This window comes from Pelophylax lessonae, assembly GCF_965119305.1.
Source record: "Pelophylax lessonae genome assembly, chromosome: 13".
Taxonomy (NCBI): domain Eukaryota; kingdom Metazoa; phylum Chordata; class Amphibia; order Anura; family Ranidae; genus Pelophylax; species Pelophylax lessonae.
This window is the reverse complement of record NC_138780.1, coordinates 135,876,039-135,893,630: the sequence shown is the minus strand read 5'-3', so window position 1 is coordinate 135,893,630 and position 17,592 is coordinate 135,876,039. Positions and strand designations below refer to the sequence as shown.

Genomic DNA, 17,592 nt, shown 5'->3' with positions numbered 1-17,592 from the left:
AATTTGGTTAGGCTGTGTGACCCAAGGGAACCAATGAGGACAAGTTCACTTTTTACAAAAAAAGGAAACAATAAATGCCTTTTAGGAGCCTGGAAAGCATTTCACCAGAGATCAGCAGATTGTGGGTGGCATGCAGGTCTCCTACAGACCGTCAGTGTAAGCTGTCTGAGCTCAACAGCACCGTGGTAGTTCATTGAGAACTATAAGCCAACAGCTGCAAAGTCTGTTAGTACCTGTAGTCCATTCATTCATAGAACTCTCTGAATGATGTTAACGTGTGGGTGGAGCCCCGCACAACTGCGCTGTTTTCAAAAAGTGACAGCTGGTACAGGGAACTTCTCCTCGTACTGATGTTGTTATAGATGGTATCTAAAAAACAAGCCTTGTAAGTTAATTTTACTCATGTAGTGTTTGTTCACAGTGGACCTTTGAGTGACTCTGGTAAAAAAAAATATGTCCGCTTAAAACTGCTCTTCCGGTGTCACCAGGAACAAATCTGACTTATTCCAGGACGGGTAGCAGAGGTCCAAAAAAGGGAATAAAAAATGCAAAAACCTCTAAAAAATGAGCAATTAAAAAAAAAAAATAATATAGCATATACAACAGCTACTCAAGTCATAATGAATTAAATGTTTTTTTTAAATTACCTTTCCTTTTCAATCTGCAGCGCTGTAATTTTTTGTAAAATGCAATGCAATATGGCTACCTGGAAGTGTACAGAACACACCCCCCTCCCCCCATATGTAATTTCTTGCTTGGGTGATTGGCTCTCTGATTTTCCCAAAAGTCCGTATCAAGATACTAGCCAGATTTTGGGCATCCTCTAAATAAAAAAATGCAATTTTTGGAGGGATACTCCCAAAATGAAATCACGCCTAAAGAACTGCAGACCCTGTCACTTTCCCCAAACAAACCCTGCAGGTGCAGCAGCTGATTGATAGTTATAAAATTCCTCACATTAGATTAACTTTCCACATAGCCACAGAGAAACGGACAGCTATTTCTTTATAACAACAGGTTGGAATCTATATTAAAAAAGAATAGCGCGCAAATGCAAAAGAAATTACTACCAAATCTGAAGAGAGTCCATAAATAAAAATGGGGGTTTGGTCCCACCATATGGCCATATCGTGCTCAAGCCCACTACTGCGTCAAAGATTCAGATTTGGTAGTAATTTCTTTTGCATTTGCGCGCTATTCTTTTTTAATATACATGTCTTTTGGTTCATAGCTGCAGCAGCTTTGGAAATACATGGGTATGCTCCCCCAAATTTTTTGCCTGTTTATTATGTATTCGGTCTGACCAGACTATCGAGGTTGAGCAGCCCTCCCCACCCCCCACATACACCTGTACTCAATCAGTGTCCACCATCAAATGGATATAGGAGGAGTCCCCTGTAGTGCATTTGCACATTTTTCCCAGCAAGGAGTGTTGTCTCCAAGGGTTAGAAGGGCTGGATTCATCTCTTTTTCATGGATAGTGTAGGACCCACTGATAATGGGGTACTTTGACGCAGTAGTGGGCTTGAGCACGATATGGCCATATGGTGGGACCAAACCCCCATTTTTATTTATGGACTCTCTTCAGATTTGGTAGTAATTTCTTTTGCATTTGCGCGCTATTCTTTTTTAATATACATGTCTTTTGGTTCATAGCTGCAGCAGCTTTGGAAATACATGGGTATGCTCCCCCAAATTTTTTGCCTGTTTAACAGGTTGGAATCTGCAACAAAGTTTAAAATCCCTGCAATGTACATAGATCACCTGGAGGGGAATGTTTTTTTTCCTCAACAAAGGTGGAGTTACTGTTTAAATTGGAACTAAAGTTCCGCTGTTGCATACTGTGGGTAGGCAGGCTTTTTACTGCAGAAGAGACACGCAATGTCTATTCTGTGACAAACTACATCTACCTGCCTGCTCCTAGCAATCCCCGGAACGTAATCTGGGCTATGCATGTGCAACTCAGCTTACAGTGGCTGGCCTGATTCCGGTGTGCCGGAATCACAATGGCTCCTGCGCATACACAGAAGTGACATCATCCCGCGAGGCCAATGAAGATGACTGAAAACCTGTACATAGGAGAAGATGCTGGTGCCAGTGAGGGACCATTGGAGAGGTGAGCATTGATCCCTATACATCCGCTTTAAGCTAAGAGCAACCCTAAATAAAGTCTCCTGCTCCTGACAATCACAGCGATACCACATTTGTGTATGTCATTTGCCGTTTGTACATGTAGTACAGCCCAGAAGCACTAGTGTGCATTTTGCTTTTTTCCCCTCTTTTTGTCCTACCTAAAACACACTGACACAAATTTAAAAAAATTAGGAAAAAAAAAATTATAAAAGAAGTCGAACACTTGCTATCAAACCTACACAAGAGCACAAACTAACCCCTCTAACCATCTATTCAATGTATACTGTACACTCTGTGATCAAAGTAATGTACCAGCAGTAAGGAATAACTCCTCTGTCAATGATTGATGAATGATGATATAGTTCAGTAACAATATATTATAGATGTTCAATTTTTATGAGTATAATAAGGATTAAGACCATTACAGTGGGGGCACAGAGGAATGCCGGAAACAAAGTCTATTACTCAAGCGTTCACCTCTTATACTGAATTCATACCCGCTACTTAGTGCTATTGATCAGCTCTGCAGAGGTCCTGTCATGATGGTGAATGATTACCTGACAAAGCAGTTTGATTTTCTTCTTCCTCTTCAGGAATCTCCTCCGATTCTTGTGTCATTTCAGCAGAACCAGAAGATTCATAGCCAACAGTTTGGGGACCACCTGCTGTGTCACTGGCAATAGAATCCCCCTTGGTGGTTGGGTCTTTACTCTTTGATCTCAAGAATGCAACCATTTTGGGATCTAAAAGGAAAATTACATGGAAAAAAAAAGAAATAATTATGAATGCAACGCCTTCAAGCATTACTTTGCCAATATATTGACAACCATAATCTATTAGACACACAGTGGGCTTTTTTTTTTCTAATGAGCTATTAGACCATTAGGATGAATTATTCAGTCTGTAAATTTGCTTAACAAATATGCTTAAAGTGATTGTAAAGTCTTGTTTTTTTTCTACTAATGCAAGTATATATATATATATATATATATATAGCGCTATATATATGTATATATAGCGCTAAAGCGCTGCGCAAACTGTTGGCGCTATATAAATCCTGTATAATAATAATAATATATGGGCTGTTTTGCCTGCCAAAGGATTTGCATTTCTGCTCATCCAGTCCTGGGATTTGCACAGCTCTGCAACAAAGCTGGGAGGGGACCGGTTTCTTTTCGGCTGTAGTTTCACTTTCACATACAAGTCTCCTCCCCAATCCTCACCCTGGGACTGGCGAGCAAAAGGAAAAATAGCCTTCTGATGAGATATCAGCATGATATTTGCACTGCAGCACACCAGGACTTTAGGGGGCAGATACCAGGTCAAATTCGTGTATGTATTCTGCTTGTATAAAACGTATGGAATGTGGCTTTCGTGATAAAACTACAGAGATGCAGTGCCATCAAGTTATCAACCTGGATGTTATCAGCATAGGTGTGAGAAAATACAAATACATTTAGCGCCAGTTCACACTGCAGCGACGCTACTTCGCACCGAGACCTCCGAGGTAGAGGTGCGAGCAGCGCGCCGCTACCTCGGAGCGGCCGCCACGGACTTCATAACATTGAAGTCTATGGCGGTCGCCTCCGGGTCGCCCCAAAGAAGCTCCGGACCCTTTTTCTAGGTCGGAGCGACTTGTGTCGCTCCTATTAGAACGGGTCCGCAGCTTCCCTATGGGAGGCGACCTGTGAGGCGACCAGGTCGCCTCACAGGTCGCCCTAGTGTGAACCGGCACTTAAAGTAAACAGCCTCAGATGATACACAGAGATTAAACAAATCCTTCTACATAAGTTTTCCTTGTATATCTGCTGTCTTCTCCTTTCTACACCCTTTGAAAAGTGCAGATAGTGTTAAAAACTTTATCTTTCAGCATTACATAGGGGTAGGTGGGGACACAACCCCCCTCTACATAGGCAGAGGAACGAAAGAACATGCAGAGCTGTATTCTGAATAGACAAGCTCTCTGCTTATCTCCCTCCACCACACAAATTTTGAGCTAATTGTATCTTGTGTCGGAGAACTTGTCAGAAGTGACACTGTTGATAACAGAGGAACGAAGCACCAGAGAGAAACTACACTTAGAGCTTTGGAAAGAGACAAGTAAACATTACAGATACATGTGCTTAGTTCAAATTTCATGAATGGGGTTTACAACCACTTTAAAAGCAGAGCTCCACCCAAAAGGGCAAGCTCCATTTTATTAGCTTCTTCCCTGTTTTTGCCAGGTACCCATCCCCACTTCAGGGTGACCTTGCCCCCAGGAAGTTTGGCCCCCTCCTCCTTCCCCTGCCACCAGCCAGTCACAAAGTGCAGTGTGCTTTGCACATGCACAGTAGGGAACCTGGTGTGAAACCGCAAGGCTTCACTGCCGGTTTCCCTACAAGTAACGGCGGTGGCATCAGCAGGGAGCCGATTGAAAAATTGGCTGGGGTGCCGACAACGTGGGATTCCTGGACAGGTAAATATCCTAATATTAACACTCAGCAGCTACGGTATTTGTAGATGCTGCCTTCATTTTTTGGTAGGGGGGCAGGAGCTCCACTTTAAGTTAGATCCAGAGGCTATACTTGGGCATTTAAAATTCCACATGAGTGGACATTCATCTAGAATGTTCTACTTGTCTGTAGTACAAGAATGTAAAGTAGCAATGGTAACAAAGATAAAAGTACAAGAGCATACACCTTTTGAACAATGGCAGCTTTATATTCCTGTCCTGAATCTTCAGACAGGCTGTAATAAAGTCTTAATGATCTGCGCACAAAAGTATAAAAAGCTTGTAGAGTTTTACAATAGGTGCAAGCAAAATAACCCTTTCTGGGTTTAATGTATAAATTGCATAAATCACAAATACTTCAAAGGGAGGAATGCCTTCATCATCACCAACTGAGCAAGCGTATTGTTTTAAAGCATAAGGATATACAGGTGCATCTCATAAAATTAGAAACAATGGACCAACACCAGCAGATGACAATCATCATGGACTGTGGAAAATTTTGCATTTCATTTGGAAATCAAGGTCCCAGAGTCTGGAGGAAAAGAGGAGAGGCACAGAATCCAAGTTGCACGAGGTTCAGTGTGAAGTTTCCACAGTCAGTGATGATTTGGGGAGCCATGTCATCTGCTGGTGTTGGTCCACTGTGTTTTATCAAGTCCAAAGCCAGCGCAGCCCTCTACCAGGAAATTCTAGAGCCCTTCATGCTTCCTTCCCTCTGCTGACCAGCTTTATGGAGATGCTGATTTCATTTTCCAGTAAGACTTGGCACCTGCCCACACTACCAAAAGTACCAATACCTGATTTATTGATCATGGTATCACTGTGCTTGATTGGCCAGCAAACTCGCCTGATCTAAACCCCATAGAATCTGTGGGGTATTGTCAAGAGGAATATGAGACACACCAGACCCCACAATGCAGACAAGCTGAAAGCCGCTATCAAAGCATCCTTGACTTCCATAACACCTCAGCAGTGCCACAGGCTGATCGCCTCCATGCCATGCTGCAAAAGAAGCCCGGACCAAGTATTGAGTGCATAGTATACTGTACATAGACATATTTTTCAGTAAGCCAACATTTCTGTAGTAAAAATTTGAGTTACTGTTGCCTTTCTATCATCTCAAACCATCTGTCCATTCTCCTCTGACATCAACAAGACATTTTCGTCCACACAACTGCCACATCTCAAACCGTCTGCCCATTCTCCTCTGACATCAACAAGACATTTTCGTCCACACAACTGCCACATCTCAAACCGTCTGCCCATTCTCCTCTGACATCAACAAGACATTTTCGTCCACACAACTGCCACTCACTGGATATTTTCTCTTTTTTGGACCATTCTATAGATGGTTGTGCGTGAAAATCCCAGTAGATCAGCAGTTTTTAAAATACTCAGACCAGCCCGTCTGGCACCAACAAGCATGCCACATTCAAAGTCACTTAAAGCGGAGTTCCTCAAAATCCACTTCGGGCCATCCGCTTGCTCAGTGTCACCTAAAAAACAAATGGATAGACCCGATTTTTTTTTTTTAATTACTTACCTTGATATTGAAGAAAATATACTTACCTTTCTTCCACTTCCTCCCTCTGCGGCCGCGGCCTGCGCCATCACTTCCTGCTTGCGTTGACTCCTGGGAGCTGAACGTCATCGCTCCCAGGAATCAATGTGCCTGCACCGGCCCCGCTCGTTTGTTCCCAGAATGCCCAGAAGTTGTGCAGGGATGACGCGCCTGCCCCGGAAATGATGAGCAGGGCTGGTGCAGTACATTGTGGGACTGAAGAGGACACAGAAGAGGACGCGCTGGCTTCAGCTTCCCACACCTGAGATGGCAGCGCTGGAGAAGAAATTTTCAAGGTAAGTATTTCTTCTAAAAGGTAAGTGCGACCTGGGACAGTTCAGAGGCTAGCCATTGTGGAATGTACTAGCCCTGACTGTCCCAGGGGTATTTTTAGTGAAAAAACGTATCCGAGGCTGGAACTCCGCTTTAAATCCCCTTTCTTCCCCAATCTGATGCTCGGTTTGAACTTCAGCAAGTTGTCTTCACCACGTCTAAAATGTCCAAATACATTGAGTTGCTGCCATGCGATTGGGGGGATTAGCTATTTGTGTTACCAAATAAAATGGCCAGGGTGTGTGTGTGTGTGATACGCACACACATATTATATATATATATATATATATATATATATATACACACACACACACACAGGGATCTATGCATTATTCAATCTAAGATCAAAGTAATAAAACTAGATTTCATTTCAGTTGTTCCATTCCCAGCTATCCATATGTAAACTAAAAAAAAAAGCCTGTTGGCATTTTTGTCATTCTGTTACTCAATCAGAGTGATGATGATTGATGATAATGATGATGATGATGATTTGGACAGTCTGTTGAAGTGGGAATGGGTACATCCTGGGCAACATAGTAGGGATTTGTAATCTTAAAGGGATAAAAACCCCTGTTCTAGTTTGTTTTCTGTATATCAGTTTCATATTCCCCAGCTGATTATATGCACTGACTGATAAAGTTGTATATTTACCAAGCTGTAAGAGTAGCTGCTCGCGTTCTCTCTGGATCTCCTCCTCAGACAGAGCTTTCAGCTTTTTCACATTCTCCTCATGGATCCTCTGTGCCTCTTCATGACTCTCTGAACTCCGCAAACCTTCACCAGTAATCAGACGGGGCTTTTCTTCACTTCCTTCACCTGTAACACAGCAGATTAAACAGTAAAACATCCCCTGCCTGAAGAAAATGACATAAAACATATATGTGCATACATTAAAGCATGTACCGAAACCAACAACCTAAAAGTATGATGGTAACAGACAAACAGGTAATTAAAGGCATTATAAACTCTCCTATTTGACCTTGTGTTTTTCACCTTCATAAGATGTACACTGATCATGTCGTTTCATGGTGTCAGTTGTTGCCCTGTACACAGCCTAGAGTACAGTCAATGTTTACAACCTGGTGTCAGCAATTTCTGTTTCTGTTCAAACATGAGGCATGCAGCATGGCACTGCACAGGTTAACTCATGACCTGTGTCTGCAGTCTCAGAATGAACACAGCCTGTGAATAAACTACATATCCCACAATTCCTGGGTCTCTAGGTCTAGCAGTGGACTGGGTGCAGTAGTTCGATCTGACAGACACAAGCAGGCGTAGCAATAAAGGGAAGAGATGTGTGTTCATCACATTAGTTCTCCAACATTTGTGATGCAACACAGATTTATGTTGAGGGGTTGTGGGATCATTATAAACCCCCTCTCTCCTATATCTCAGCTCCATCCTGTCTGACGTGACCTGTATATTAACCCTTTATCTGCACATCTGTATGTTAACCTCTTCATCTCTATCTTCCCACTGTATGTGGCATGTACATTAACCTCTTCACCTCCTCCTCCCTGTGTGTGGACTGTACAGCTAATGCATAGCTCCCAACTGTCCCTGATTTCAAGGGACTGTCCCTGATTTGGAACAAAGTCCCTCAGTCCATCTTTCCTCCTCATTTGTCCCTCATTTTGGTCTGATCTGTATAGTTGTATAAAAAAATGCATTTTTTATCTATCAGTGTTTCCCAGTGCTAAACCTTTCATCCAGTTTCTAAATTGCTGCATTTGTAAAATGTCAAAAGCCAACATAAAGGAATAATAGTGGTTACAAAAAGCACTTTTGGGTTTAACTATTTTTTTTTTACATAATTCTCCTGTAAGGGGGCGAGGCAGGGGGTGTGTCCTATGCCTGCATACTTTTGCTAATTCTAAATCTAAAAAAGTTGGGAGGTTTGCTAATGTATCCCGTGCACCATTACCAATCTCCATGTTTATCCCCCTCAATACCAACATTAAAGGAAAGTGACAGTCTCTGGTAAAAACAAAACTCCACTTGCCCTGATACTCACCTTCTCTGTAAATACCAGCTGGTTCTAGATATGGTGGACCACAAGACTTTCCAGAGTGCTGTGCTCGGGCCTGAACAGCCAATCACCAGGCCCAAACAGTGTCACATAAAGAGGACAAAGGAAAAAGGATCTCCCTTGGAGTCAGGGTTAGGACAGGATCCAAGGAAGGAACAGAGTTGCCAAGATGGTGATGAGTGGGTGTGAGTTTTAGCTTTACAAGAAAACATCCCTTTTGACTATCTGCATCTCTTTAACCACCTGAGGATTTTGAACGTAAGAGATATATCCTAGAAAATATCAACAACGTTTTAGAACACACCCCTTATGTCCACTTTGTAAGTACAATGAATCATTGTATTGTTGGTTTTTGTGTGACCTCTGATCTGCATAAGCAGTTAGATAAAAAAAAAAGAAAGTAAAAAAAAAAAAAAAGCTCTCCTGGCCCCTCCCTCCTGTCGTGTACCCCCACAGCAAGCAGCTGGCTGTGGGGGCACCCAAGCTGAGTCACAGGTCCCTGTGTCTATTTAGACACAGAGCCCCGTTTCTGCCACTCCCACTCTCTCTCCTGATTGGCTAACTGACTTTGACAGCAGTGGGAGCCAATGGCACCACTGCTGTGTCTCAGCTAATCAGGAGGAGAGTCCTGGAAGGCCAAGGAACTGGTGGACATCACTGGATAGAAATGGGGCTCAGGTAAGTACTAGGGGGTGCTGGGGGCCGGCTGCTGCACAAAGGTGGTTATTTTATCTTAATGCATAGAATGACTTTACAACTACTTTAATGAAATAGTAAAGCTTAAGGGCCCTTTCACACGGGCGCTCCGTATGTCCGCAAATCATCCTATTTTTTTGCGGATGATTTACGGACATAATGTAAGTCAATGGGATTGCGGATGTCAGCGGATGACCATCCGCTGACATCCGATTTTCTTCCTTTCAGTTCTGTTCCGTTTTTTGGAACGGAACAGAACCCTATTTTTCCTCCGTTCAAAAAACAGAAAGGAAGCAAAATCAGATGTCAGCGGTGTCATCCGCTGACATCCGCAATTTTGTTTGTTCAGAAAAAAAGTTTGTTGGGCGCTTCTTACCAGGCAAGAAAGAAAGGAGTCCACCACTGTAGGAGGGGCGCGGGGGATGCTCCAGATTCTTATTTCGGGACTGTCCCAAATGGCTGGATACAAGGCAGCACTGACAGGAAAACTCCGAAGAATCCGCTGGCAGAAGTGAAGAAAAAGGACAGGCGCCAATGTAGTTAGCCAGAAAGGTTTATTGCACAATATACATAATAACTTACACATAGGTAAGCTCCAGTCCGTATGGCAGCGTCTCCAGCGCACGATCCGGCCGTCCACCGGCCCGGAGGTGACGTCACAGGAAGCTGGTCAAAGAACTTGGTTACACCGGAAGCCGCAAGTGGAACGCAGGCTCCCGGAAATGACGCAACGCGTTTCGGAGCATGCGCACTCGGCTCCTTCCTCAAGCGTAAGTGACTGCCACCTGGTGCCAGGTTTAAATACAGCAGTCTACAATCAGTTAACATGGAAATCAATACAAGGGGCGGCGCAATACTCTGCAGGACCAGCTACACCGCCAGCACTTCTGGAGAGTACGCACAATACTTTATGAATAATACAATGGATTTCGTACTGGGGCTTATTCATGTACAACAGCTTTAGACAAACAATATACACTAAAAATATTAAAACTATTGAAAAGTCCTCAACGATAGATATATTGAAACATGACTTACATGCCACAAAACTAGGAGAGAAAATAAAATAATAATATATACACATATATCTCTCTGTACCCAGGTACAGAGGAAAAACGGCTTACCTTATAATAAGGAAAACCGTAGGCTCCGAGGATCATGTACTCCCAAAAGGAATTCATTTTCCATGATCCATAATACATTATAAAAATATATAAATATATAAGCACCTAAATGTGCCGGATAGCTAAAAGACAAAAAACAAAGTTCTAAGAACTATAAAATTACTATAAAAATACTTTAAAATACATGCACACATGTATGCATGTGTGTACACACGCACACATATATACATGTATGTACCCATATGGTACCTACAAAAGGGAATGACTAGGAAAGGAAAAGGTGATAAGGAATGAGAAGGGAGGGAAGGGAAGAAAGGGGAGGGGGGGAAAAAAAGGGGAAAAAGAAGAAGGGAGGGAAGGAGAGTAAAGGGAAGGGGGGGGGGGGGAGGGAAAGAAAAAGAAAAAAAGGGAAAGGAGGGGGGGAGATGGAGGAAAAAGGAAAAATTAGAGTAATAACAATGCACTGACTCACAAAATAGTATTAATATCCAGCTCCTCGTTCAGTCCCCCGGGAGCTAGAACATTCAGAGCGTATATCCAGTAAGTTTCCCTACTGCACAGACGCCTGAACCTCTCGGCCTCAGAGGTGCCTTTTGGAATTGCCTCAATTACCCAGACATATAATCCTTCAGTGGATTCCTAAAGGCACCTCTGAGGCCGAGAGGTTCAGGCGTCTGTGCAGTAGGGAAACTTACTGGATATACGCTCTGAATGTTCTAGCTCCCGGGGGACTGAACGAGGAGCTGGATATTAATACTATTTTGTGAGTCAGTGCATTGTTATTACTCTAATTTTTCCTTTTTCCTCCATCTCCCCCCCTCCTTTCCCTTTTTTTCTTTTTCTTTCCCTCCCCCCCCCCCTTCCCTTTACTCTCCTTCCCTCCCTTCTTCTTTTTCCCCTTTTTTTCCCCCCCTCCCCTTTCTTCCCTTCCCTCCCTTCTCATTCCTTATCACCTTTTCCTTTCCTAGTCATTCCCTTTTGTAGGTACCATATGGGTACATACATGTATATATGTGTGCGTGTGTACACACATGCATACATGTGTGCATGTATTTTAAAGTATTTTTATAGTAATTTTATAGTTCTTAGAACTTTGTTTTTTGTCTTTTAGCTATCCGGCACATTTAGGTGCTTATATATTTATATATTTTTATAATGTATTATGGATCATGGAAAATGAATTCCTTTGGGGAGTACATGATCCTCGGAGCCTACGGTTTTCCTTATTATAAGGTAAGCCGTTTTTCCTCTGTACCTGGGTACAGAGAGATATATGTGTATATATTATTATTTTATTTTCTCTCCTAGTTTTGTGGCATGTAAGTCATGTTTCAATATATCTATCGTTGAGGACTTTTCAATAGTTTTAATATTTTTAGTGTATATTGTTTGTCTAAAGCTGTTGTACATGAATAAGCCCCAGTACGAAATCCATTGTATTATTCATAAAGTATTGTGCGTACTCTCCAGAAGTGCTGGCGGTGTAGCTGGTCCTGCAGAGTATTGCGCCGCCCCTTGTATTGATTTCCATGTTAACTGATTGTAGACTGCTGTATTTAAACCTGGCACCAGGTGGCAGTCACTTACGCTTGAGGAAGGAGCCGAGTGCGCATGCTCCGAAACGCGTTGCGTCATTTCCGGGAGCCTGCGTTCCACTTGCGGCTTCCGGTGTAACCAAGTTCTTTGACCAGCTTCCTGTGACGTCACCTCCGGGCCGGTGGACGGCCGGATCGTGCGCTGGAGACGCTGCCATACGGACTGGAGCTTACCTATGTGTAAGTTATTATGTATATTGTGCAATAAACCTTTCTGGCTAACTACATTGGCGCCTGTCCTTTTTCTGCAATTTTGTTTGTTAGTTATTTCAGTGTCTCCTAACAGGAAAATGTGCAAAATTTCAAAAAAAAAAAAAAAAAAAGTTTTCTCCATTTGCAAATAACTTTGCAATGCTTTGTACCAGAACGATTTTTAGTATTTTAAAAAGGAAAATTCATTGGTCAAAATAGGAAATAAATGATTTATGTATTGTTGTCTAAAGGGAAAGGAAAATTATTTTTGCAAGACGATTCTGCCAAAAAAGTCTCATAAAACATTGTATGTAATAAAGTTAAATCGGCAAATAAACAGCCCAAAGTACAACTTTCAACAATATTCTGGTCTCTGGACACACAGAGCAAATTTGGGTTTGTGCACTTGGTAAATAACCCTTCCATATTGTACTGCAATGACATTTTTACATCGATCAAGCACCCGCCAATTTTCTTCCATTTTCGACTTATGTCTTGTACAAATTGATAAGGCCTCTTCCACAAGCCAATGACATACCTTTCAAACTAGAAACTTTGCTTTTATTGGGGAGGACAATTGTAGGACTGACAAATTGTTCTTGCTGGGGGAGGACTGAAGAAGATTCAGATTTTTTTGCAGCTTCAGCAGCCCTCTTAGCAGCCATTTTCTGAGCGAAGATGCTGACTTTCCCAGGTCCTGGTGTAGTCTGTATACCCTGACAGATAAACAGAAAAGACAACTTGGATTATCAATGTTTAACCGAATGAAATAGACAAAAGGCACTTTCTATTAGAGGGTGACAATGCTTTGTCCATGTCTCATAACTGTGCTCCAGCATTGTCACTGTCACACGGGCTTCCAATGGAGTCTACATGTGACCTGTATCATACACATCGCATAGGTGTGGTCTAATCCTGTCACCACCAGGAGACCCATCCTGATAAATGCCATGCTGCCATTGCTGGAGTGCATGTGGACAGGAATAACTACAAAGGGGCTGCAGGGGATCAATAGCCCAAAAATGCAACAAAAGGAACTTTTTTTTTTTTTCCATTCCAGGTCTTTTCTGGCACTTTTTGTTCACATGTAACAATCAGTATTTTTTGCTAGAAAATTACTTAGAACCTCCAAACATTATATAACTTTTAAAGCATACACCCTAGAGAATAAATTGATGGGATTTGCAATTTTGTATGTCACACGGTATCTGCGCAGTGTTTTTTCAAACATAGTTTTTTAGGAAAAAATACACTTTTTTGAATTGTAATGCAAAAAAACACAATATGCAACTCATTTTTTTTTTTTTTTTTTTTATAAAAGATGAAGTTACACCAAGTAGATACCAAACATATCACACCCATGCAAGGGCAACAAATGATGTAAATTTTACTATCCATAGGCGACACTTAAAAGCCTTTACAGGTTACCACTTTAGATTTACACAGGAGGTCTGGTGCTAGAATTACTGCCCATCATCTGATGTTCACGGTGATACTTCAAGTGTGGGACGGTCGCAGTTTGCGTGTGTGCGAGACCAAAGTGCGCATTCACCTTTGAGTGCAAGAACGGGAGGACAGGGGCACTATAATTTATTTATTTTAAGTAAAGGAATTGTAAAGGCAGAAGGTTTTTTTTTTATCTTAATGCATTCTATGCATTAGGATAAAAAAAACCTGTGTGCAGCAGCCCCCTTCAGCCCCCTCTAATACTTACCTGAGCCTGTCTTTACCCAGCAATGTTGCAGGAGTGTCTAAGCTGCCTGGGAATCCCCTTCTCATTGGCTGAGAAAGCAGTGCAGCGCGATTGGCTCCTGCTGCTGTCAAACAAAATCATTCAGCCAATCAGGAGAGAGAGGGGCAGGGTCGGGTTATGGCTCTGTTTCTGAATGGACACAGGGAGCTGTAACTCGGTCCAGGTGCCCCCATAGCAAGCGGTTAGCTGTGGGGGGCACTCAACGGGAGGGAGGGGCAAGGAGAGCCATAGAGGGACCAGAGAAGAGGAGGATCCAGGCTGCTCTGTGCAAAATCAACTGCATAGAGCAGGTAAGTATAACATGTTTAATAAAAACCAAAAAGTGCAGCGCTGAAATCAGTATACAATTATATAGCTGAAAAGCTCATATAAAGAAAACAAAAAAGGAGAGGGGATAATGTCCAAATGAATAGTCCCAATATTAAGTGCAGAGATGTGAATCCACGTGCAAAATAACTTTCTTCCAGTGACACCAGGGAAAAGTGTAGGAAGGGGACACCCTTGTGCTCAGGTATAACAAGCAGCTTACCGAAATTCCGTGGCTGCTCAATTTAATGAGACAGCCTCTCCCAGCTAGTAGTAAACCAGTAGGTCAACCGATATCAAGCTCAGGTGCTTCGAAAGACTCCAAAAGCCGAAAGCCGTTTCCGGTGTGTTGTTAAACCGATCACATTAATATGTGGCACACTTGGAACTTCTCATATACTCCATTGAACGTAAAGCCATATGTAGAAAGAAACAGAGGCCCATAGCGTAATCCCGTAAACCAATAGGTAAATTTATTAAAAAAACTACTTACAATTTAAAAGACAAAAACAGGCATGTAGTATGTGCCGGTCATGGATCTAACCGCGGCGTCCCGCAAGTCTCCAGATCAGCATATGGATAAACAGCCGGCTTCGTTGGGGGGCGTGTGGACGTTTATGTCTGGGATCGCCAACGTTTCGTCATAAGAAAGACTTCTTCTGGGCGTGACCCCAGACGCAACACACACGCCTATGTACCCCCACACCTATGTCACATGACGGTCACCTCTGCCAATGGGTGTTCAATCCCAGGGGGGCGGGAGTAATATGTTAATAACTCGATTCCAATAGGTTAAAAGACCAAAGGAAACCGTCTGGAGATAGGTGGTACAAAACGCTAATAGGAAGTGATGATCCGTCTTCCTTAATGCCCATTCGTTCAAAAGGCAAAGGGGCAGGGAGACGGTCGTCACGTGATGCACATCACATGATGAACAGGAAGTGATGGTCAGTATCCTCCGATGACTCATCGTCATCCGGGCGGAAGTGACACGCTCACGCCCATAGCTGACAGGGTAAGAGGGCGGAGGCGGAGGTGCGGTCGTCACTCCAGACACATCCCTTGTAACAGGAAGTGATGATCCTCACTGTTCAAGAGTGGTGTCAGCAGAGTATGTCAAACCCTTGTAACAGGAAGTGACGATCCTCACTGTTCAAGAATGGTGTCAGCAGAGTATGTCAAACCCTTGAAACAGGAAGTGATGATCCTCACTATTCAAGAGTGGTGTCAGCAGAGTATGTCAAACCCTTGAAACAGGAAGTGATGATCCTCACTATTCAAGAGTGGTGTCAGCAGAGTATGTCAAACCCTTGAAACAGGAAGTGACGATCCTCACTGTTCAAGAATGGTGTCAGCAGAGTGTGTCAAACCCTTGTAACAGGAAGTGATGATCCTCACTGTTCAAGAATGGTGTCAGCAGAGTATGTCAAACCCTTGAAACAGGAAGTGAAGATCCTCACTGTTCAAAAATGGTGTCAGCAGAGTTTGTCAAACAACACCGTCGGTATTCAGGCGCCCCTGTGTACAGAGTGCAACCTCCAACAACATAATATGGTTAAAACCAAAATACATATATACCAAGGTCTATAACGGAATTAAAAATTATTAAGGATGTGGTGGAATGCTAGATAATCGTTGAAACAGGCAAAGGAGTTGATGTCCAATTCCTTCTATGTAATGAAAAATTTCTTTTACATATTTAATAATTGGCCATTGTGATACTTCATTCCATTGATATAAAACGCCATCTAGTGGCCAAATAAGTGTGACACCACTGAAGGAGATAAAAATCAAAAAGGATAAAAATTAATTATGTGAAAAAACACTGTTGGTGAAAACAGTGAAAATGGGAGTGGGTTAAAATAAGTGATATTTAATCGAATAATATAAATTAACATGTGAATGAACACATATCATTTTGTGAAATAATTAACCCTTACTTACTCTCCCTATATCCAAAATTTCCATAAATTTTTTTTTTTTTTTTTTTTTTTTTTTAGTGAGTGAATAAAAATAGTGATAAATATGTATAAAATGAAAAATATGTGAAAAATGCAAAATATTAATAAATGGAATGTGTATCACACATAGCCTCACAATTTAGAACCAGCCTGTATAAATCAAGATATACATCAACTTATGAGAAAGATTAAAAGGATTAAAAAGGTTGAAATCAGCTATTATTAATAAAACAATTTACATCCCATTCCACATTTAACCCATAGGGAATATAGGATTTTAGGCAATAGATCCAGCGAGTTTCCATCCTGGAAATTTCTCGCCTTACGTTGGATCCTCGCCAGTGAGCTTTAAACCTATCTATCCCTATAAAGAGTGTGTTTTTTGGGTTCTTGTGGTGGCATTGGTCATAGTGTTTGGAGACACTATGACCGGGGAAGCCTTTCCTAATGTTGCCCACATGCTCTCCTAGCCTGATCTGTAATTTCCTCGTTGTGCGTCCAATGTATTGTTGACCACATTTACATTGCAACATATAAACGACGTTGGTGGACGAGCAAGTGATGAAAGAATCTATCTTGTATTCTCGTCCAGTCGTGGAGGATACAAATTTTTCGATTTTTCTCCCTTTGAATGAATTGAGGGAGCAGATCTGGCATCTGTGACAGGGGTAGAAGCCTCTAAAATCTCCAAAGAAAGTGGGCTGAATAGGCCTTTCAACAACGTTTTGAGCTATTTTATGTCTCAAAGATGGGACTCCCCTGAAAATAACTTTGGGATGTTCAGATAAAACAGGGCCCAGAACCCGGTCATTTTTAAGGACCGGCCAGTGTTTTTTAATAATATTTTTAATTAAAAAATGCTGGGTAGAATATGAAGTAATAAAAGAATTTTTAAAACTTTGGTTGTTATTACCCTTTAGACTTGGACGTAGCAACGAGGATCTGTCGACAGCCGCTACGTCTCTAATGGTAGTGTCTAATTGGGAAACGTTGTACCCTTTCTCTATAAATTTCATTTTAAGGGTGTTAGCCTGTTGAAAAAAGTCATTTAATTGGGTGCAGTTTCTGCGTAATCGCAGGAACTGTCCCTTTGGGACAGCATTGAGCCATGATTGGTGATGACAACTATCATGTGGAATGAAGCTGTTCCGGTCCGTTTTCTTAAAATGAGTGGTGGTAATGATTTTATCCTCCTGTACCACCAGATTCAGATCAAGAAACGTGATTTGTGTAGAGCTACTAGTGTGATCTAGTTTAATACCTCTATTGTTGATGTTTAAGTTCGAGATAAAGGAGTCAAGTGAGGGGGCATTGCCATCCCATAGGAGGAGGATGTCGTCAATGTAACGCCGCCACAGGATCAACTGCGGCGGTCGATTCGCAAAGACGACATCCTCCTCCCACTTGGCCATAAA

General features: G+C 42.2%; 1 protein-coding gene across 1 annotated transcript in view; it reads right to left on the bottom strand.

The window, feature by feature from the left end:
* Positions 1–17,592, bottom strand: part of RPAP1 (RNA polymerase II associated protein 1) — a 128,432-nt gene that overhangs the window by 79,315 nt on the left and 31,525 nt on the right. Inside the window, exons 4-6 of the mRNA XM_082275309.1 lie at positions 12,696–12,873; positions 7,173–7,337; positions 2,691–2,876 (exon numbers count right to left, since the gene is read on the bottom strand). Coding sequence (XP_082131435.1) covers positions 2,691–2,876; positions 7,173–7,337; positions 12,696–12,873 — 529 coding nt within the window. The remainder of the gene's footprint in view (positions 1–2,690; positions 2,877–7,172; positions 7,338–12,695; positions 12,874–17,592) is intronic.